This window comes from Sorex fumeus, unplaced genomic scaffold (assembly GCF_029834395.1).
Source record: "Sorex fumeus unplaced genomic scaffold, SorFum_2.1 ptg000024l, whole genome shotgun sequence".
Classification (NCBI taxonomy): domain Eukaryota; kingdom Metazoa; phylum Chordata; class Mammalia; order Eulipotyphla; family Soricidae; genus Sorex; species Sorex fumeus.
In genome coordinates, this window is record NW_026606081.1 from 54,376,009 (window position 1) to 54,398,593 (window position 22,585).

At 47.7% G+C, this 22,585-nt stretch overlaps 1 protein-coding gene across 7 annotated transcripts in view; it reads right to left on the minus strand.

Annotated features, from left to right (window-relative positions):
- The window catches only part of DLGAP2 (DLG associated protein 2), a 259,502-nt gene that overhangs the window by 211,609 nt on the left and 25,308 nt on the right, over positions 1-22,585 (minus strand). For 3 of the 7 annotated variants that reach the window (XM_056114028.1, XM_056114026.1, XM_056114027.1), the window contains exon 2: positions 15,339-15,526. In XM_056114028.1, coding sequence (XP_055970003.1) covers positions 15,339-15,445 — 107 coding nt within the window. In that variant the 5' untranslated portion in view covers positions 15,446-15,526. Of the gene's footprint in view, positions 1-15,334; positions 15,527-22,585 lie in introns of all 7 variants that reach the window. The other 4 variants (XM_056114030.1, XM_056114029.1, XM_056114031.1 and 1 more) reach the window with 2 other exon arrangements.

The following is a 22,585-nucleotide window of genomic DNA, read 5'->3' on the forward strand; positions in this document are numbered from 1 at the left end:
GGCTACATGCAGGAGCCTGGCGTGCTCACAGCTGTGCTGACAGGGAGAGGCGCCTCCAGACCTCGCCTCGTGGCTCCTGATGCGGGGACGCAGAGGGGAGGGAGAGAGGGGTCCTGTTCCTGCACAGCACAGCTGGGGGCACAGAAACAGCTTGTTCTCGGCACCTCACCAGACAGCTCTCACTGCTCACAGCACAAGCAGCCAGGGAACGTGGTACACGGTGGCAGGAGGCAAGAGGTGCCAAAAACAGCCCCAAAATAACAGCATTCAAGAACAGTCACTTGTTTTGAGTGAGAGACAGAGACACACAGACACAGAGAGACAAAGACAGAGATGAAGAGACAGATAGGGACAGAGACAGGGAAAGAGAGACACAGAGACAGAGCCAGGGAGATGGAGACAGGGACAGAGAGACAGAAAGGCAGAGGGAAGGATGGAGACAGAGAGGCAGAGATGCAGGAGAGGGATGAGCAAACAGGCTCTCTAGAGGAAGAGCAGAATCAGTGCAAACAGGGAATGCCTTCTGAGGTGTTTTAATGGTATTTTGATTCTTCGATTCATTTTCCCAGTACATTGATAATTCAGATCCAATTGCTGGCTTGCTAAACGTGAGGAGTAGGTAATATATAAACAGAAGTAATGGTTAAGAGATTTAAAGAGAAATTTAAATGTTTATATTTTAAATAGTAGGTAATAATATTTCAAATAAAGTTTATTCGAAACAAATATTTATACTTTAAATAACAGGTAATAATATTCTAAATAAAGTTTAATTCCTCATGTTAAATAGCTACTCAACTGTATGAAGTCAATTCGTGGTGGGAGAGCGGAGAGAGACCCAGGCCACCAGCCAGGCACACAGAAATATGTGCAGGCACACGGGTACACAAGTACACACAGGCACAAATGCACACAGCACAGATACACACCTAGGCACAATTACACACAGGCACGTAGGTACACACAAGACACAAATATACATAGCCATGCAGATACACACTCAGGCACAAAAATAGACACAGGTACAAGTACACATAGCACAAAGATATACCCAGGCACAAATACACACGACACACAGGTGCACATGCAGGCACACAGGCACAATGACTGAGCTAGGTACACAAAATATACACAGGATACACACAGAAATACACAAATGTGCACACAGATACAAACTCAGATATGCATCCACACACATATACACACAGGCATCTAGATACACACTCAAGCACAAATAGACACAGGCACAGACACACACAGGCACACAGATTCACAGAGACACACAGTCACACAGATTCACAGATTCACAGAAACACACCCAGACTGAGATCAGCTACAGAAGATACAAACAGAAAAACAAATACAGATACACACACCAGATATGCACCTTGACACACACACACATAAACATGTCAATACACACCTGTCACACACAGGGCAAGAAACACGCAGGAAGATGCATACACTGTCACATACTGTCACAAACTGTGCTCCAACCCTGCCTGTGCCAACAAGCCTCCTTCTGCAGAGCTTCCACTTCGATTGAGCAATTCGGAAACATGCAGCTGAGCATACAGGGAAGTAGCCATGGGGAGGCCTCGGCACCCCGTGGACCGTCATGACCAAGAGCACAAAGAAGAGCCTCTGTTCCCACACCCTGCAGCACCCTCTCATCACTATTGCGAGTCTCAGGCCCGTTCCAGACAAACCATCAGCCTCGGGCAGCCACCACGGCTGTCCACTGGGAAAGGATGGGCATGTGTGAGGTTCTGAAACGCAGGCAGGAGGTGGGAAGCTCACGACTACTTCTCTCAGCACAGAGTGTTCAGGTCCCTGGCCAACGCAGTCTGTAAATGCCAACAAACATTTCAATCGTACTCACACCGCCCCCTTTGTAGCATGTTAAGGCCCTGAGTGCTGTCCCACCTCTGCATGGTGCAGAGCAGCTGAAAGTAGCCAATAAAAATTAAAAATAAGAGCTGGAGTGATTGCACAGCAGGTAGGGTGTTTGCCCTGCACGTGGCCAACCCAGGTTCGATTCCCAGCATCCCATATGATCCTTCGAGCACCTCCAGGAGTAATTCCTGAGTGCATGAGCCAGGAGTAACCCCTGTGCATCACCAAGTGTGACCCAAAAAGAAATAAAACACACACACAAAAAAAATTAAAAACAAGTGGTCCAGCCCAATCCCAAAAAAACTAGGGAAATTCACTGGCATCAGGGGCCCTGAATTTTATCAGGATCACCATTTTGCCCCAACGCACTCCAGATTACCCCTGCCCATGAAGAGTGCAACGGCTCCACTCTGCTCTGAGGCTGGGTATTTCTTCACCTCTCTGTAACTCACCGTAAACATACTGAGATATCCTAACTGTATGCAGCTAACCATACAACAACACACAAGAAACAACTCCAAATTGCAAAAGTCACACTGGTAAAGCAACACAGAACCCCTCTAGGCTTAGTGAGCGGTGATGCTAGCCCAAAAGACCCAACCAGTAATTACAAACTATATAACCTCTACGATAAGGAATTTAGAGAGGAAATTTTGAGAATGTATAAGAATCTCAAAGAAACAATGGAACAAACAACCAACAAAGCACAAGCAGAAGTAAGGAGACTACAAACAGAAATGAGTGATCTGAAAAACTAGGCAGGTACAATGAAAAACTCACTGGAAGGCCTAAGCAGCAGAATAACAGCTGCTGAGGACAGAATCAATGAGCCCCAAGATGAAGTGCAGAAAACCTCTAGACAATAGAGATGGGGGAAAGTCTCAAAATAAACCAACAGATGACAAGAGACCTTTGGGATGAATTCAAGAGGAACAACAATAAGACCATTGGGATCCCAGAGGGGCAGGAAGAAAACCCTGCTGCAGAAGCAACAGTCAAAGACATCATTGCTGACGGGGCTGGAGCAATAGCACAGCGGGTAGGGCGTTTGCCTTGCACGCGGCCGACCCAGGTTCGATTCCCAGCATCCCATATGGTCCCCTGAGCACCGCCAGGGGTAATTCCTGAGCGCAGAGCCAGGAGTAACCCCTGTGCATCACTGGGTGTGACCCAAAAAGAAAAAACAAAACAAAACAAAAAAAAAAGACATCATTGCTGGGAAGTTCCCAGAGCTGAAAAGTTCATGCATCCAGATCCAGGGAGCCTGAAGGGTACCAGCTGAAAGAAATCCAAATAAAAATACTCCTACTCAGAATCAAGACACATCCTAAACAGAATGACAAAAAAACAAAGAGACAGAATTCTGAAAGCAGCAAGATCAAAGACGGAAATTACTTACAAAGAAGCATTCTCAAGATTTATAGATGAAACCCTCCAGACTCAAAGACAGTGCTGGGATACAGAGAAAAAATTCAATGAATAAATGCCTCACCAAGAATACTTTACCAAACAAGACTCATTCATATCTGAAGGAAAAATATACAATTTCACAGATAAACAACAGCTCGGGAACTTCACAGACTCAAAACCACGATTACAAGAAAAACTAAATGGGCTACTTTAAGGTAAGAGAAATGCCACAAATATGCCAAACTCCTGCAGAAAGATGAGACAAAACTCCACAACCATAATCTCTCTCGATGTCAATGGGCTAAATTTACCAATTAAGAGAAACAGTGTCAGTATGGATTAGAAAATTGAACCTAACACTCTGCTGCCTGCAAGAAACACATTTGAACAATCAGAGCAAACACAGATAAAACAAAGTCAAAGGTTGGAAGACAATTCTTCAAGCAAACAATCCCCTCATAAAGGCCAGGGTGGCCATGAGTATCTGATGACATAGACTTCAGACTGAAAAACATTATAAGAGACAGCAAAGGTTATTTCTTAATGATTAAGAGATATGCTCGTCATGGGGAACTCATACTCTGAAATATATACGCACCTAATGAGGGATCAGCAAAATTCTTTTTTTTTTAATTTATTTTTCATTTTTTAAAGTTTGATGAATCACCGTGAGGCACAGTTACAGACTCACAATCTTTTGTTATTACATTCCAGTCATACAATGATCAAGTACCCATCCCTCCACCAGTGCCCATTCTCCACCACCAATGTTCCCACTATCTGTCCTGCCACCCCCCATCCTTCCCTGCCTCTGTGGCAGGAACATTCTCTTTTAATCTCTATGTTTTGGGGTGTTACGGTATGTGGAAGAGAACAGCACAGAGTCTTCTGCCCCCGTGCCTGGCCGTCCTCACCCGGGCCTCTTGGAGGGGGGGGCGTGTCGATTTTCCCTCCCCCGCCCTGAGCAGAGCTCCGGCAGCCAAAGACCTCCAGAACCAGCCACAACCATGCTGAGACCACTCTCCACATGCATGAAGGTACCGGCAGAGGAACAAAGGCATGCGGGTCCCGGGACTGTGATCCCATCAACGGCCAAGACCCAGAGACTATAAAACCCAGCTCCTGGAAGCACGCGGCTGCATACGGGGCCAAGCAACATCTCATTATCTCATTCTTACTTTGGACAACCTGGCAGACTACCGAATGTAACCTGCCCACACGGCAGAGTCTGGCAAACTCCCCATGGCTTACTCAATATGCCAAATACCAGTAACAATGATGGGTCTCATTCTCCTAAACCTGAAATAGCCTTGAATATGGCATTTTTTAAAATCTCAGGGCTAGGATGAAGGAGACGTTACTGGTGCCTGCTCGAGGCAATCGATGAACAACATCGATTGTGATTGTGATGGTTTGCAATATGGGTACTTAGTAGTAGTCATGTTCAGGACCAGCAAAATTCTTAAAAGAGCTGCTATATGCTTAAAGAAAGACATTGACAGCAACACAATAATAGCTGGAGATTTCAACACCACTCTGTCACCTCTTGATGGATCAACTCAATGAAAGCTCAGCAAGAAACTACTTTATCTGAGGAAAGAAATGGAAGGGAGGGGTAGTAGATACATGTAGGGCCTTTCATTCTCAAAAGGCTGAATATATATTCTTCTCCAATGCACATGGAACATTCTCCAAGATACACCACATGCTGGGACACAAAACATACCTCCACAAAGTCAAGAGCATAGAAATAACATGAACTATCTTCTTAGATCAGGATGCACTGAAAGAAGAAATTAATCACAAATAGAAATGGAGGAAACAACTCAAACCCCTGGAAACTAAATAGTTCATTACTGAGCAACAAGGGTCTGAGAAGAGGTCAAAGAGAAAATTAAAAGATTTATGGAAATGAGAATGAGAACACTACCTACCAGAACTTTGGGGATACAGCAAAAACAATGTTAAGAAGAAAGTTCATTGCTAAGCAAGCATTTGTCACGAAAGAAGAAAGGGCCCACATAAGTAATTTGGCTTTACAATTTAAGAAACTTAAAAATGACCAATGATGGAAGCCCAAAGCAGGCAGGATAAAGGAAACAGTAAAACTTAAAGCAGAAATTAATGAACTGGAAACCAAAAAAAAACAATCCAAAAAAGCAATGAAACCAAGAGCCTGTTCTTTGAAAAAAAATGAACAAGATGGATAAACCACTAGCAAGATTTACAGAGAAAGAGAGAAAAAGAACCCTAATAAGCTAAATCAGAAATGAAAGACATCACAACTGACACCACAGAAATTCAAAAAATCATCAGAGATTATTCTGAGAAACTTTATGCCACGAAACAAGAGAACCTAAAATTAATGGATGAATTCCTTGACTCCTACAACCTCTCAAGGTTGAATTAAGATTATTTGGCTTACCTGAACAGACCTATCACTACTGAGGAAATTGAAATGGTAATCAAAAATCTTCCCGAAAACAAAAGCCCAAGTCCAGACGGATTCACTATGAGTTCTTCCAAACCTTCAAAGAGAACCTGCTGCCAATCCTTTTCAGGCTCTTCCAGGAAACTGAAGAAACAAAAACACTCCCAATCAGCCTCTAATATGCAAACATCACACTGACAGAAGACATAGACACCACAGAAAAACTGAAAATTACAGGCCAATATCCTTAATGAACACAGGTGCAGAAATTCTCAACAAAATACCAGCAAATAAAATCCAACAATTTATCAAAAATACCATACACTATGACCAAGTAGGATTATCCCAGGAATCAAGAACAGCTTAACACACACAAGTCAATCAATATATCAATTTAAAAAACTAAAAAAAACATAGGATTATATCAATAAGTGCACTATTTGACAAGATCCAACACCCATTCATGATAAAAACTCAACAAAGTGGGAATTGAAGAAACTTTACTCAATATAATCAAGACCATTTACCACAAGCCCAAAGCAGACATTATGCTCAACAGGAGAAAACTAAAAGCCTTCCCTCTAAGATTAGGCACAACATAAGGTTTTCCTCTCTCACCACTTTTATTCGATATAGTACTGGAAGTACTTGCCATAGCAATTTAGGCCAAAAAAAAGAGGATATCAAAGGCATCCAGATAGGAAAGAAAGAAGTCAAGCTTTCACTATTTGCAGATGACATGATATTATATTTAGAAAATTCTAAAGACTCTACAAAAAAAGCTCCTAGAAATATATTTGTGAAGTAAAGTGGCAGGTTGCAAAATCAATAAGCAAAAGTCCATGGCTTTCCTATATATAAATAATGAAAGAGAAGAAAGAGCTATTAAAAACAATCTCATTCACAATAGTGCCTCAGAAAATCAAGTACCCTGTAATCAATTTAACTAAAGAGGTGAAGGACCTATACAAAGGAAAATAACAAAATACTACTTCAAGAAATAAGAGGACACAAGAAAATGGAAACACATCCCCTGCTCATGGATTGGGAGGATTAATAGCATCAAAATGGCAAAACTCCCCATAGTAGTGTACAAATTCAATGCAGTCCTATAAGAACACCCAGGTCATTTTTTAAAAGGATAGATCAAACACTCCTGAAATTCAGATGGAACAATAACGCCTCCTCTGAATAGCTAAAGCAGTCGCGGGGGAAAAGAAGAGGGGAGGCATCACTTTCCCCAACTACAAACTGTACTACCAAGTCATAGTAATTAAAACAGCATAATGTTAGAATAAAGACAGACCCTCAGATCAATCGAATAGACTTGAATATCCTGAGACATACCCTCAGGTATACGATCTGTTTGTCTTCAAAAAAGAAGCAAAAAATATGAAGGGAGAAGGAAGACCTCTCCAACAAATGGTGTTGGGAAAACTAGTCAGCTCCATGCAGAAAAGATGAACTCAGACCTCTTTCTAATGCCATGCACAAAAAGCAAATCAAAATAGATCAAATACCTTGATATCAGACATAAATCAATAAGATACACAGCGAAAAATGTTAGCAGAACTCTCCATGACGTTGAATCTAAAGGCATCTTCAAGGATGAAACACCACTGACCAAGAAAGTAGAAGCAAAGATAACCAAACAGGACTAAATTAAATTAAGAAGTTTCTACACATCAAAGGAAGTGATGACCAGAATATAAAGACAGCCCAAGAAATGGGAAACATTATTTGCCCAAAACTCATCTTATAGGGGGTTAATATCCAAGATATTTAAGGCACTGGTAGAACTTTACAAGAAAAAAAATAGAACCCTTTCAAAAAACGGGGAGAAGAGATAAACAGAAACTTCCTCAGAGAAGAAATAGCCAAACAAATGGCCAAAAGCACATGAAAAAGTGCTCTACATCACTAATTATCATCAGAGAGAGCAAATCAAAACAACAATGAGATATCATCTCCTACCACAGAGACTGGCACACATCAAAAAGAGCAAGAACAACCAGTGCTGACATGAGTGCAGAGAGAAAAGGACTCTCGTTGACTTCTGGTGGGAAGGCCAATTGGTCCAGGCTTTCTGGAAGACAATATGGACATTTCTCAAAAAACTAGAAATTGAGCTTCCAAATATCAATAATACCACTCCTGGGAATGTACCACGGGGCCCAAAAACAAAGCATCTGCACAACTCTGTTCATGTCAGCACTATCACAATAGCCAGAATCTGGAAACAACCCAAGTGCCCAAGAACAGATTGGTAGATAAAGAAACTATGGTACATCTACATTATGGAACACTATGCAGCTGTTAAGAAAAACGAAGTAATGAAATTTGTTTATACATGGATAGGTATGGGGAGTAGCATGCTGAGTGAAATGACTCAGTGGGGGGGCGCGAATATAGAATGACTGAAATCATTTGCAGGATAAAAAAAAAAGCAGAAGTGAATAACACTTGGGTATTATTCTACCTGGGTAGAAACAAGGGCCAGGAGGACGGGTCCATGGTACAGAGCTTGCCACAAGGTGGGACGGGACGGGGAGGGCATTCAGGAGAGAGAAGGGGCTACTATAACAATGATAGTGGAAATGATCACTCTGGATAGAAACTGAGTGCTGTAAGAAGGAAAGGTGATATGCACGATACCTTTCAGTAGCAGTGTTGCAAATCACAGTGCCTAAAAGGGAAATAAGAGAGAGAGGGTGGGGGTGGGGTCAAGCATGAGGAAACTGAGGACACCGGTGAAGGGATGAGTGCTGGAACACTGAAACTCAACCAGGAACGACTTTGTAACTGTGTATCTCACGATGATTCAATTCAAAAAAGTGTTTAATAAGTAATAGCTGTGGCAGCAGGGCAGTAGCCCCACAAACCAGCACTTTTGGGGCCCGGAATATCATACACAGGCTCATGCTCAGGACCCAGAGGCAGCTCCAAGGGGCTCTGGGCAGCACTCAGGGCTGGGAAGGGCCAAAACGTTCTCCTGGCAGCTCTAGCAAAGGCAGCCTGGAAACTGCAGAGCTCCAAGATGACCCAAGAGCACAACTGGGGAAGAAAGTGGGTGTGTCGGGGTGGGGGCGTCTGCTCAGAGCCCCAGTCTCATGCACCATTCACTTCTCGGCTACCCAGAGCTTCAGGAAGCCACAGCCATGATGCACCCCCTCCCCCACCCCCACGCAAAGACAAGCTCCTCCCCACTCACCCCTGCACTGCAGGCACCTTCCACCTGTCCCACCCGTTGGAGCCAGACACACCCATCCACCACTGAGGTGCTTCCAGCTAAGGCGGTGGGTGCCACGGGCACATCAGGGAGTAGGGATGGAGAAGGCACCCAACAGGAACCCGACTGTGGGCAGGAAAGGCCATGCCTGACAGCCCACCCCCGCTTCCTGCCCCCTCCTCCCTCACTTGCCTGCCGCTTCCTTGTCTGGGGAGGTCAGAGAATGCCCCGCAGTACCTGACACACAGATACCAGCTGTCCAACAGGCGAGGGAGAAAAGGCCTTGCAACGATATTCACTGAGCCCATGAGAAACAGGAGTGGTAAGACATCCCCAGAGCCCAAAACAGAGAAAACCCCAACCCAGAAAGTCGGTAATATTGACTTTCAGTAATTAGCACCAACAGCAACCCTTATTACACCCAGAAGCCAAAGTTAATCAAGGGAATCCAGGCCGTGCAAGGAAAGAACAAACTATAAAATTAAACAGAAATGCAGCAAAACACTCATGCACTTCTTTGCTCTGGGCAAAGGAGATTCCCTGAGTGTGATCCCAAAGTCAGAAGCCATCAGAGAACAGAGAACAGAAATCATGGGCACAGCTATGAGAGATCCACTCCTACAAGCTGCAGGGTCTGGGAGACAGTAAAGGCTAAGGTATGTGGCTGGCATCGAGACGCTGGCTTGATCCCCAGCACTCCAGGGTGCCCTGGGTATCACTAGGCACAGCCCTGGAGGTCCCTGAGCACCAGCAGGAGGCCCAGCAGGTCTGGCACTGCACAGCCCGAGCAGCTATGCACCCTATGCCTTCGCACCACCCACCCAGCTGGCCCAAAACCATCAAGACAAGGCCCAGCCTCTTGCGTATCACTTGGGAGACCCAAAATAAATGAAAAATTATAGTGTGGAAAACTACCAGCAGTTCAAGAAGCAAAGAGTCCTCGGGCTGTAAGCACAGGAAAGGAGTGACTGTCATGCCTTCATTTCAAAACAGTGAAGTGAACATGCCAGCAACACTGAAAAGCAAGAGAAGAAAAGGAGGAGAAAACTGCTCTAGAGCACTGGAAGCTCAACGGGAGGCTGGCATCAGACCAGAGCCATGAAGAAGCTGAAAGGGAAAGCGTGGACAGCTCAGTCTCGATGCATTTCCCAGAAATGACTAGAATGTGCAGGACTCAATGCGCTTCACTTATCCGAAACACTGGAAACCCCCCAAATTATTCTCAGTTAAAAATAAAGGGCCGGAGCGATAGCACAGCGGTAGGGCGTTCGCCTTACAAGCGGCCAACATGGCCGACCCGAGTTCGATTCCTCCGCCCCTCTCGGAGAGCCCGGCAAGCTACCGAGAGTATTCGATATGCCAGACACAGTAACAACAAAGTCTCCAATGGAGACGTTACTGGGCCCGCTTGAGCAAATCGACGATCAACGGGAGGACAGTGATACAGTGATACAGTGATACAGTGATTTTCCTGTGTTGTTACAAGCAATCACTGTCCACTGTCACTGTCCTCCCGTTGTTCATTGATTTGCTCGAGCGGGCCCAGTAACGTTTGTTACTGTGTTTTGGCATATTAAATACGTCACGGGTAGCTTGCCAGGAGATACTCTCAGTAGCTTGCCGGGTTGTCCAAGAGGCACAGAGGAATTGAACCCGGCTCGTCTGGGCTGGCTGCAAGCAAGGCAAACACCCTACCACTGTGCTATCGCTCCAGCCCCATTACAAGCAATATGAAATCAATTTGTTTGTGCCTTCTAAAGGGGCAGGCTGTCCTAGGAATATATCCCAGAGAGACAAAAAAAAAGTATAGTTGAAGTGACATCTGCACTTGTTTGTTCATTGCAGCACTCTTTACAATAGCCAGAATCTGGAAAAAAACTGAGTGCCCAAGAAAAGATGACTGGTTAAAGAAACTTTGATACATCTACACAATGGAGTACTATGTAGCTATTAGAAAAGATGAAGTCATGAAATTTACATACAAGTGGTACTACATGGAAAGTATCATGCTAAGCGAAATGAGTCACAAAGGGAGGGACAGACATAGAAAGGTTGCATTCATCTGGGGAACATAAAGTAACAAAATAGGAGACTAACACCCAAGAATAGCTGAGATTAGTACCAGGAGGTTTACCCCATGGCTTGGAGGTCAGCCACACATGCCAGGGGAAAAGGCAGCTCAGGAAGAGAAGGGAGCACCAAATAAAGGGCGTTGGGAGGATCCCCCCAGGATGGGAGATGCATGCTGAAAGTAGGCTCTAGACCAAACATGACTGCCACTCAATGCCTCTTTTGCAAACAACAGCACCCAATAAGAGAGGGAGAACAAAAGGGAATGCCCTGCCACAGAGGCAGGGTGGGATGGGGGGATGGGGAATGGGAGGGATACTGGGATCATTGGTGCTGGAGAATGGGCACTGGTGGAGGGATGGGTACTCGATCATTGTATAACTGAAACCCAAGCATGAAAATCTGTAAGTCTACAACTGTACCTCATGGTGTTTCACTAATAAATTTTTTTTTAATTATTTAAAAACAGCTATGCTAGCCACTATACCACCAACGCTGCTGGAGCGATAGCACAGTGGGTAGGGCGTTCGCCTTACAAGCGGCCAACATGGCCGACCCGAGTTCGATTCCTCCGCCCTTCTCGGAGAGCCCGGCAAGCTACCAAGAGTATTCGATATCCCAGACACAGTAACAACAAAGTCTCCAATGGAGACGTTACTGGGCCCGCTCGAGCAAATCGATGATCAACGGGAGGGCCTTTACCTTTTTATTTAAAAACAAAAAAATAATAAAGTGGCAGGATGGATACATTGGTGAGGGACGGTTACACTGGTAGTGGGATTCATGTTGGAACATTAGATGCCTGGAACAACTATATTATGAACAACTTGGTAAATCACAGTGTTATAAAATTTTTTTGAATAGAGGAAATAAATTGAGGTGGCTCATCTGGGCTTCTGGATCCAGAGACCTGGACACGGCTCATGTCACAGAACAACTCCCCTCAAGAGATGGGCACTACAAGTTATCCCACAGCCCGTGTCACAACTCAGGTCTTGGCCCCTGCATAGCACACTCCCCACCCACCCCACAGGTCCTGGCTTCACTGAACCAGAGATGCCCGTCGGCTACAATGTGCCCAAAGCAAGCACACAACATCTCACTGATACGAGTCATGGACCACAGGTAAAGCCATGAGACAGTGGCTGGACACCAACCTACCATGGACCGTGTGTTCTGCTTCTAGCAACATTCCCATGAGTAGGAGTGGCATTCCTGGTTCACACGACAATGAACTGAGAACCGCTCACAACATTGCTTGTGTATGAAGTAGCCAATCAGATGGCACTTCTACCTTTAAGTTCTATGATTCTTTGGTGCAAATCAGGGAAGGGTGTAGACACAGCTCACCATGACTGCTGCTGAGCTCCAATGTTTAGGGAAACCCCCAGAACACACAGCAGGACTCTGCTGGCATGCCCATCTCATGATGCTGGCTTGGGCACTGCTAACAGTTCGTCACTATATCAGTGTGCTTGCTGCGCAAGAAAGAAGACCTGACCTGTGTACTCAGAAAAGGGATACACGGCCAGCAGCGATGTCTGCAAATCAGAGGGCTTGCTCTCCCGCCAGAGCCGAGAAGCCAGCCTCACAACCAGTGCCCAGCCAAGGCAAGCGGTGCAACACTTCCCACATGTGCTCAAGCAAGGGTTCCTGGCAGATGCGGATGAGAACCGGGTTGCAGTGGCTGGCAGCTGCCCCACAGGCTCAGTCCCCACCATCCTCTTACCGGAAGTTGGTACACAGTCAACACAGACTGCCTGTGCTCCTGCTGACAAGGACCAACGAGACAGCTCTGTGGGTTCCTGTTTTTGCCTAGACAACAACGAAGCCAAGCTGGACTCAGGCACTCAGTAACGAAGCAAGTCGGGCTGTCCAAGTCAAACACACTAAGAAACAAGGGCATTCTGCAATCCTGACTGAAAACCACCAGCTCTTGCTCAATGAGAATGAACTGCATCTTGATACTTGGCCATTTCCCAACACAGATCTATCATACGGAGACATTTAAGATAACGAGCAGGTACTTTTTGTTTCCCTTTCTACATTATCTTTATCTCTATTCTACACAGATCTATTCACAGTTACCTTGAGGAAAGAGATTTTCCTTAGTGAAACAAATTAGATTTCTATATTCAGGTTTATTTTGGCTTGACCCAGAACCAACATTAAATTTTTTTTCTTTAATTTTTTCTTACTTTAACTGAGACAAAATAATCAAAATGCAGCCTGTTCTCCTCTCAGCACAAAAGAAGCTTAAGTACTGTCCTAAATTTTGCATGAGGATTGCAAATGCAATGATTATCAAAGTGAGGGTCAGCCTAAAATTACTGCACCAAACCAGAACAAGAAAGAAACAGTGGCCATGTGAACAACCCCCTGGGGGCTATTTCTAAGACATCTCAATGTTATGGTATCCTGAAGGTTCCAGTGTAGATTATCCAGCCAAGTGAGTTTGCCCCCAACCAGCTCAATGTCCTCAGAGCCTGCATGCAGAATCTCATATTGATGGGGAGTTTCTTGTCGAGGCACTGTCACTTCTCACCTCTTGTTAAGGTGACACAATCCTCACCTCCTCTTAACATTATGTCAACCCTCACCTCCTATGAAGATGTTGCCTCCCTCACCTCCCATGGAGGTACTGTCTCCCTCATCTCCTGCTGAGGTGATACCTACCCACACTTCCTGTTGAGGTGAAGTTACCCTCACCCCTGATCGAGGTGACAGCTACCCTCACCTCCTGTGAAGGTGCTTCACCCTAACCTTGCTTAGACTTGCAGTCTCACATACAAGGCTTGACCAAAAACAGGCTTCTCAGCCTGGCCTCCTCAGGTAGCCTGTCAAATGTTTCAGGAAACAGAACACCCAATCTGAATATGGCTTCTGCACAAGGACATGAAACTTTCACCAAGAACCCAGAGAGACCAGAGGAAGCTGACAGGTAGGGAACAACAGGCAGCAACCTCTATCTCCTTCTCTGAGCCCCATGAACCAGGGGATGAAATCCTGCAGCATGGGCACAGAACACGCTGGCATGGAAGTACCACCAAGAATTACTGGACAGCCGCTCCAGTTCAGTGGAGTGGGAGGTCATGACTAGAGCAGGACGCCTCTGGTCCCCACATCTACACCACAGGCAACCCCATCCAGACAGTGTGGTAACACCCCACAGATGCTGGTGTGGAGGGGTCAGGCTGACAGGCCCCAAGGACCATCACAGATTCAAGGGGCCCCATCAGCATCTCACAGAATCACCATCAGTTCAGGGCACTGGCCCCTGACACTGTCTAAAGAGGCACAGTGCAGCTTAGCCCTTCAGACAGGTGAAAATCACATTCAAACTAGGGAGCAGTAGAAGGGAAATAAAGACCTGATGTTTTATCTAAGAGATGGGGAAGATAACAAGGAGAATTCAAGAAACCAAAACATCCTGGTTCACTAAGAAGATCAATGCGATCAATAACCCGATCCACATACCCTGAGAGAGGAGGCAATATCCACATCACCCTGAGATAGGTAGAGTCCCAATGGTGAAGGATGGAGAAGAGTTAGAGTATAGTGAGGCACTGAGTGCCACGGATGGAACAGGGCAGGTTCATATGGACACTGAAGGGTGCCAGAGGTGGAGCAGAGAGGGGCTCACATGGTCATGGAGGGTGCTAGGAGTGGAGCAGCCAGGGGCTCACGTGGATCATGTGAGGTGCCAAGGGTAAGGCAGGGAATGGTTCCTGTAGATACTGTGGTGCCATGGGCAGAGCAGGTGGGGTTCACAATGACACTGTGGAGTGCCGAAGGTCGGCCCTGTGTATCTGAAGGGAGGAAGGTGGTAGCTCATCTGCCTTCTCAGAGGCTCTTCCAAGTCCCACCCAAGGGTACCCTCATCCTGACTGTGTGGACACCCTCACCTGGATATTCCCTGTGCTGTGTGTCAGTATGGGTGGGGCAGGTGGGGTTCTCACAATGCACACAGGTATACACAGGGCAAGGAGCAAGCTGAAAACTTGCCTATAGCCCCTTGAGAAACCACAGGTTCCATCCCTACCCCCATGGGACTATCCAGGGACTATCGGTGGCTCCCAGGGCACTGTCTGAAGGTCACTGACAACATTTAGTACCAGACTGCAGAAGCACCCTCCATGGTCAGGGGTCACTGGGTCCCTCTGGTGCCCAGCACAGACCCACCTGTGCATGCCACACCTAGCCCACCCACAGTCCCAGCACGGCTTGCCCTGGGTTGCACACCAGCCTGCACACAGCCAAGCAGCCACACCGCCCCCCACGGCACCATGGATACTTACCCACCTGGCGTGACCACTACCTGCTCCCCGGCTCCTCTCCCCCGCGAAGACGCACGAGAGCATGCGTGAGGGGAGGAAAGCGAGGTCACACAGTACCTGAGCCGTCCCCATGGTGCTGCGCTGCTGGGCTGGGCGTTGGCGGAGCTGCTGGCAGACGCAGGCTCAGGGTCAGGCCACAGGCGGAGAGGGAGCCTGTGTAAGAAATGGGCAGAAACAAGGAGAGTTGGTGAAAAAGGATGGATATGCCCCACAGGGTGCTGTGCAACGTCACATGAGCTCAGAACTGTGAGCATCCACGGAAGCCCCTGCTGGGAAGGGGCGTAATGCTGACAGACCAGAGGCCGCAGCAGTGTGGACAGAACACAAGCACTGGGTCAGCCCCGTGCTCTGCAACAGTATGGAGCCAGTGCCCAGTCAACACACAATGTGGACGCTACACCCACGTCAAGGTTATGGGCAAAAAGTCCATGCCAGTACCACGGTCAGCGCCAGGGTGCCCTGGATATCGTGTCAGCACCATGGTCAGCGCCAGCGTGGGCTAGCCCCCGAGTCAGCACCATGGTCAGTACTAGGATGTTGGGAGTAGCTGGGTTAGCACCTGTTCGGAGAGGTTAGGGGCCAGCTGGCAGGGTGGCTGATGCCCTGGTTAACAGTGTGGAACCAACACTTGGGTAAGTACCGCGGTCAGCAGGAACAAAGTGCTTTCATTTTCCACCAGGGATTAAAATGTGATTAGCTGAGTTAAAGTGTGATGGAGCAGGGAAGGGTCGTGTGGATACTGCGAGGTGCGTGAATGGAGGAGGGAGGGAGCCACCTGGACATGGTTGGTGCCACAGATGGAGCAGGATGGGGTCCACATGGGCACTGTGGGGTGCCATGGACGGGGCAGGGAGGGGTTCGTGTGGACACTCTGGGGTGTGTGGATGGAGCAGGGCGGGGTTCATACGGCCACTGTGGGGTGCCATGGATGGAGCAGGTAGGGACTGTTGGCACCATGGATAAAGCGGGGAGGGGTTCCTGTGGATACTGTGGGTACCACAGATGGAGAAACTTCTGATAACCTGCTGACAGAAACAGTACTTGGGCACTTGCTGGATTAGGTAAAAAGAATCAGACAGATGCCATGAAACAAAAGAGCAGAACTGATCGCATAATATGTTACTTCCTTTCCAGGAACCAGCACCAAGAAAAGAAGGCATGAATTTTAGAGAACTGTGAATTCTCAGGAACTCTCACAGCACACTAACCCAGGGAGTCACTGTTCTCCACCCCTGCCCTCACACACCCCCCAAGGGACCTTCAGGAAGAAGAGCATTGGCTTTCAAGGCCTGATGCAAACATGGCTTCAGATCAAGCTGCTGCACACGGCTCGTCCTCGAAAGCCCAGCACACAGGTCAGATGCCTGGGACTTGGTGGTGCTGGAGTTTCCAGGAAGGCTCTGATGCTTCACTTCCTACCACCTCCTGAAAGTTTTATTTCATCAACAAATCTCTAGGCAAACAAACGTCTGTTTGATCATATTTACCAAATGCCATGAGCTTACTTTTAAATGTATAATGCTCGTGTGAAGCAAAAATGGGCTGTTTTTTATTTGGATCATACACAGAGCAGAAGCTGAAAGGAACCCTGGGTTCCTTCTGCAGGGCTTGCTCTGCTCAGTAGGTGCCCACAGTGCCTCACCTCAGGCGAGATGAGACCATCTCCACTGCACCACACAATCACCAAGTGCTTCTTCTGACGTGCCTACAGGAGCTAGCTGCCCCCAGAGCATCAACCAGAATGACTAATTAATTCTCTTGCACCAAAGACTCACAGGAGACTCTATACACCCCCTCACTGTTGGGGCATTTGGGCTGCTTCGGCTTCTGATGACTGCTGACAGTCCTGCAGTGTGTGTGCATGCTGACTGGTGACAGATAAAGAACTAACTCTGAGATCTGCTGGGCTGAGGAGCACAACACCTTCAGGGAAATGACACCACTGAGACTTGACACCACTAGGATGTGACATCACTAGGGGCATGACAGTAGGAGTGTGATATCACAGGGACACAGAAGCACTGAGACACAACACCATTGGGACAAAGCACCAATAGAGATGTGACACTATCTGTCAAATAGCTGCCAGCATGTGTATATCAGCTGCATGTCACGTGTTATTAACATCAATCTCCTAGTTTTGTCCCTGATAGGAAAATCTCTCTGTTTTCAGATAGTTTGTGCATTTTTCTCTCACTTTAATTCACGGGGTTGGGAGTGGGGGGGGGGGCTCCCAGCAATACTTGGGGGCAGTGCAGGTTGGATGGTTCAGAGCATGGCCCTGAACCGTGGTGCTGGGTGTACAACCCACAGTACTCAGGAGCCCTGAGATCAGGAATGGAACTTGGGGCTCACATCTACAAACACGTGCTGTGCCCCTGAGCCATATCCCCACCCTTGAGGATGTGTGCATAGGACTCAGCTGGCTGCTTATACAGAACCTTCTTTCACATGATGAGCCGGCTTCTGGGAGTGCACTGCATTGTCACCTGATGCCCCCCTGCTCCAGACCATCCACACATACAGTCAGACAGTATTGTTGACCGCCTGTGGGCACACAGTGCCAAAGGTACACTCTGTGTACCTTGATGGGCAGAACCATGTCCAACCTCCAACCCACAAATCCCACTACAGGCCTTCTGAATGGAAAAATGTGTCAGTTTCAGAAATTCAATGTTCTCTATCAACTCTTTTGTTGGGGCTTCTCAAACATATCTAATGACTACATTCTTAATGTGTCTGAAACTTTATCAGTTTGAAGAAGAAGTAAATTCTTATTTTCTCTCTGCTGGCCTAGCAATCATTACAATAAATTTGCTGAATGGTCATTATTCTACCCAACAACTTCAAACTATCCTTCGCATCTGAGTTGTCCTGTGGTCTGCATCTCCAGGGCCACCAGCCAGTCTGTGGGCTTCTCCAGGACACTCTGCCACCACTGGGTTCTCTTGGAACTTGCTGCTGACAATCTCACGGATTTATTCTCCTAGGTTACAGATTTTTTGTTTTCTCTACAATCAATGTTCCCACTTAGATTTAGCACTTTTACTTAGACTGAAAATAAGTGTCTGGTTTCTGACATTTTCTTTTATTGTCCCAATGGCCTCCACTAGGGATACCTCAGGAAAAGAGCTGATGGGGTGGTTGTGCCCTTTCACTGTGTCCTGTCCCTCAGCCCGTGAGGCTCTGGGCTCTGACTGGATTGCAGTGTTAGAGGCTCCGGCCTCTGACTGGATTCCTATATTAGAGGATTCAGCTCTGACTGGATTCCCATGTTAGAGGCTCTGACTGGATTCCCTTGTTAGAGGCTCTGGGCTCTGACTGGATTCCTGTGTTAGAGGCTCTGACTGGACTCCCTTGTTAGAGGCCCTGGGCTCTGACTGGATTCCTGCGTTAGAGGCTCTGACTGGATTCCCTTATGAGAGGCTCTGGGCTCTGACAGAATTCCTGTGTTAGAGGCTCTGACTGGATTCCCTTGTTAGAGGCTCTGGAGTCTGATCAGATTCCCAAGTTAGAGGCAGTGGGCTCTGACAGGATTCCCATGTTAGGGGCTCTGGGCTCTGACTGAATTTCCATCTTGGTGGATTCTATGTCTGATAGATTCCCTGGTGGTCCTGCTGGACATATTCCAGTTCACCAGGCACCACACACTTATTAAAATGAACCATTTCATAGTCAGTCTCCTTTGCAAGCATTGGAGAGTGGGTTCTCTAAGCCAGGAACCCAGCCAGAGTCCAGTTCTAAACACCTCCTGCAATAGATCTCTGTGCTGAGATCTCTGGACTGACATCCTGCCATCGTGTCTCCAGTGATCTCAAACTATCTTACTTTCACCAGTCTCTGTATGGTCAGCTCTGCCAAAGCCTTTATGACCCCTCAGTGCTGAAGAGAGGCCAGGGGAAGAACTCAGTTCCCTACACAGTGACCTGCTCTGTGGTCTAGGCATCTTCCTGGCAAAGTCTGCATGGTGCATGTGCCCCAGGTTCTGTCCCAGGTTCTGCCCCTGCTTCTATCCTGGGTTCTGTCCCTATTTTGTCCTGGGCTCAATCTCACCCCTGCAAGCAGTCAACACAAGGCCACTATGTGAACACTTTTCTGGACTCGGGACCTGCCAGCACTTTTTTCTCACATATGACCATGATCAGGATGGCAGCGCCTGGCAAGCTCCCCATGTCATACTCTATATGCCAAAAACAGTAATAATAACGGGTCTCATTCCCCTGAACCCTGGAAGAGCCTCCAATATGGCAGCATTGGGAAAGATAAGTAAGGAGAGACTGTTAAAATCTCAGAACTCAGATGAAAGGAGACGTTACTGGCACCCACTCAAGTAAATTGATGAACAACGGGATGACAATGACAGTGACAGTGACTATGATCTCTGACCATCTTTGTTCAAGTGCTGCCCCTGGGAGCCACGTGCCCTGTGAGCCTCTGGCACATCCACTGCCTGAAGCCTCTCTCCTGGCTGCTTGCATTCAGGGGCAGAACCCTCCCACCCTGAACTCTGGGTTCCTGGCTCCGCTCCACTCTGCCTCAGTCATAACCACCCCGAGCTCGGTCACAGGACCCTGAGCAGGCTCCTTCCTCCTGTCACAAGTCCTTCCCAGAATGCTGAGGGCTCTCGAGGATGCAGGAGTCTCTTATGGGGCAGAACCCCTTCAGGGTCATGTGAACTGTCCTAAGACAGTTCCCAAGCCTCCCAGCCTTCCACAAATGCCACACAAGAGCCAAACTTGCCCCTAACACAGGGGCTTCATCGACTGAGCCAGTTCATGCCACATGCATTTCCTTCTGCATTTCTTCTGCATTCCTTCATGTCCTTCTGCATTTCCCTGGCCTATCATACCCTGGGCCCTTCCTTCTTATAGCCCCATGCTTTTAGCAGAGTGGAAAGACCCACCTAATCTGTGCCACAAAACCTGTGCCTTGCACAATGATTCCTCCTGCCGTCACCCCAGTTCTCACTGACCTCTGCTCCCTCTTCATCTGACTCAGGGAGGATACAGGGGAGCGACATCAAGGGGGGAGGCCAGCATGGAGGTGGGGCTCTCCGTCCGAGGAGGACAGCCCAGGAACCCCAGTGAAGCAGATCCCAGCAGGACTCAAGACTCTGCCATCCATCACCAACACAGGAAGCCCTTCCAAGAAGGTCTGTTTCGAAGAGGGGAGCTCAGGCACAGTTCTCAGAACTCGCAGGAGAGGCAGGAATGCCAGTGGAGCGACAGCAAACAGCCCTGGCTCCGGCCAAGGCCCAGCCTCCCCGCTCTGTCCCAGTCAGACAACAAGCCTGAGAGGAGACTCAACCACACTTCTGAGAGCAGAGGGTCGTGTGGAAACAGGAAAGACGGAACTGGTGAGCTAGGACGCTGGGAAGTGCCACGTGGCGTGTGCTAATGAGGATTACAGAAAACCATTCACAGTATAATGAAGTCTCAGTGACACAATCACTTCAGAAACAATAGGTGGCAAGAGCGATGTGTGAAATCCAATTATCAGGGCATTCAGCTGCACAGCTCCATATTTTCAATGGTTTTATAATCACTTTATTGCCATTAGCAGAAGATGTGTAATGGTGTATACCAGATAAGTTACTCTGTATTTTGCTTAATATTTTAATTAATGATTAAAATATAATAAGCAGCATCTCAGTACTTCGTGCAGTATTACCAAGTACTGCAGATTCAGACTCGGGAGTTGTAGAGCTAACATGGGGGTAAAGCATGAGTCTTGCATGCAACCAACATCAGTCCAATGCCCAGCACCAAATGGCCTTCCACACACCACGGGAACCAGTTCTGAGAGCCCCCAAGTGGACCACACAGACCCATGCAGCCACGCACCCTCCCTTGCAGGAATCACCTGCCTGGTTGGCCAAGAATCTCTGGCCAGGATCTCCTGGCCCAAGCATCCCGGAAAACCTCTCATGGAGGACTCAGAAAACGCTGGGTGAAGGTGTCTGGGACATGTGATGGGTGGGGGGGTTGTTCTCAGTGCACAGTGGGTCAGGGGCATATGTGGCAAGTGCTCCGAGAAGCAGGAAAAGATCTGCACACACTCGCCCCCATTTCATGGAAGGACCCAATGCTGCCAGTGATACCAGGAGCAGAGGGACTCCAGTCCACCCTCCTGAGTCCAGGTGGGCTTTCTGGAACACCACCCACCTCTGCAGAACAATCATGAGCCTTGAGCAGACACATATGGGAAAATACAGCCTGACACGCACTCACTCGCCCGTCTGACCTGGAGCAGCAGGATGGCAGGTCTAGGCGCCCCACGTTCTGACCTGAGAGAGCCCTTGGGGAAGGCTCCTCAGGGTTGCCAGTGAGGAGAATGGAGAAATAGCTGCCGCCTGCAGCAGGCTCTCGCTGGCTGCCTGGAGCCTTGCTGGAAGCCCCTCACACAGCTGAGAGGAGAAGAGTAGGAAGATAGGGTACCCAGAGACAGAACTCCCAATCCACACCTGAAAATGCAGAGCTGAGATGCTGTGGCTGGGGGTGAGGGTGGGGGCACAGAACTTTACCCACATGGAGCCCTGTCCCCCACCAGGAGCCCTGACCCCCATCAGGGAAACACTCCATGTCCACAAACTAGGGACTACAATTGGACCAAGGCAGCTGGACAGCCATGAGTTCCAGTAAGCACCTCAGGTCTGAGCCCTGCAGAAAGTGGCCTATTTTCAAAGTTCACAGAGGTCCAAAGATGCACATTCTGAAAGTGCTTCTTCCCTGCGAGTATCACAGCAGCATTAATGAAGGCAAGTAAAGCGTTTATCCAATTACAATTACCATAATTATCACATCAATTCACAATATTTAAGCCCTTTTAATAATCCAAAGTGAGCCTGCAGTTCATTGCAGCCATCTGATCACATCATTACTGAAGAGAGTTTTGCAGACTATGCCTTGTCATCAAGATAAATCTGCTAGGGACACAAACCAGCCCCAAACCCGCTGCAAAGCAGCTGCATTTCCCAATTTCCTTCCTATTGTCCAACTTCCCGCTTAGCCCCTGTCAGAAGGACCGCACTCCTCGCTTCTGTCACTCCCAGCCCAAACGTGCAGACCCTGCTCACGTACTCTAGCGGGTCCTCACTCCAGGTCCTGCAAGCAGAGCTGCACAGGTGACAGGGCCTGGCCCCTTCCTGCCATGGTTAAGCCATAAATCACCAACATACCACGGCAGAGCCACACATCACCAACACACACCCTA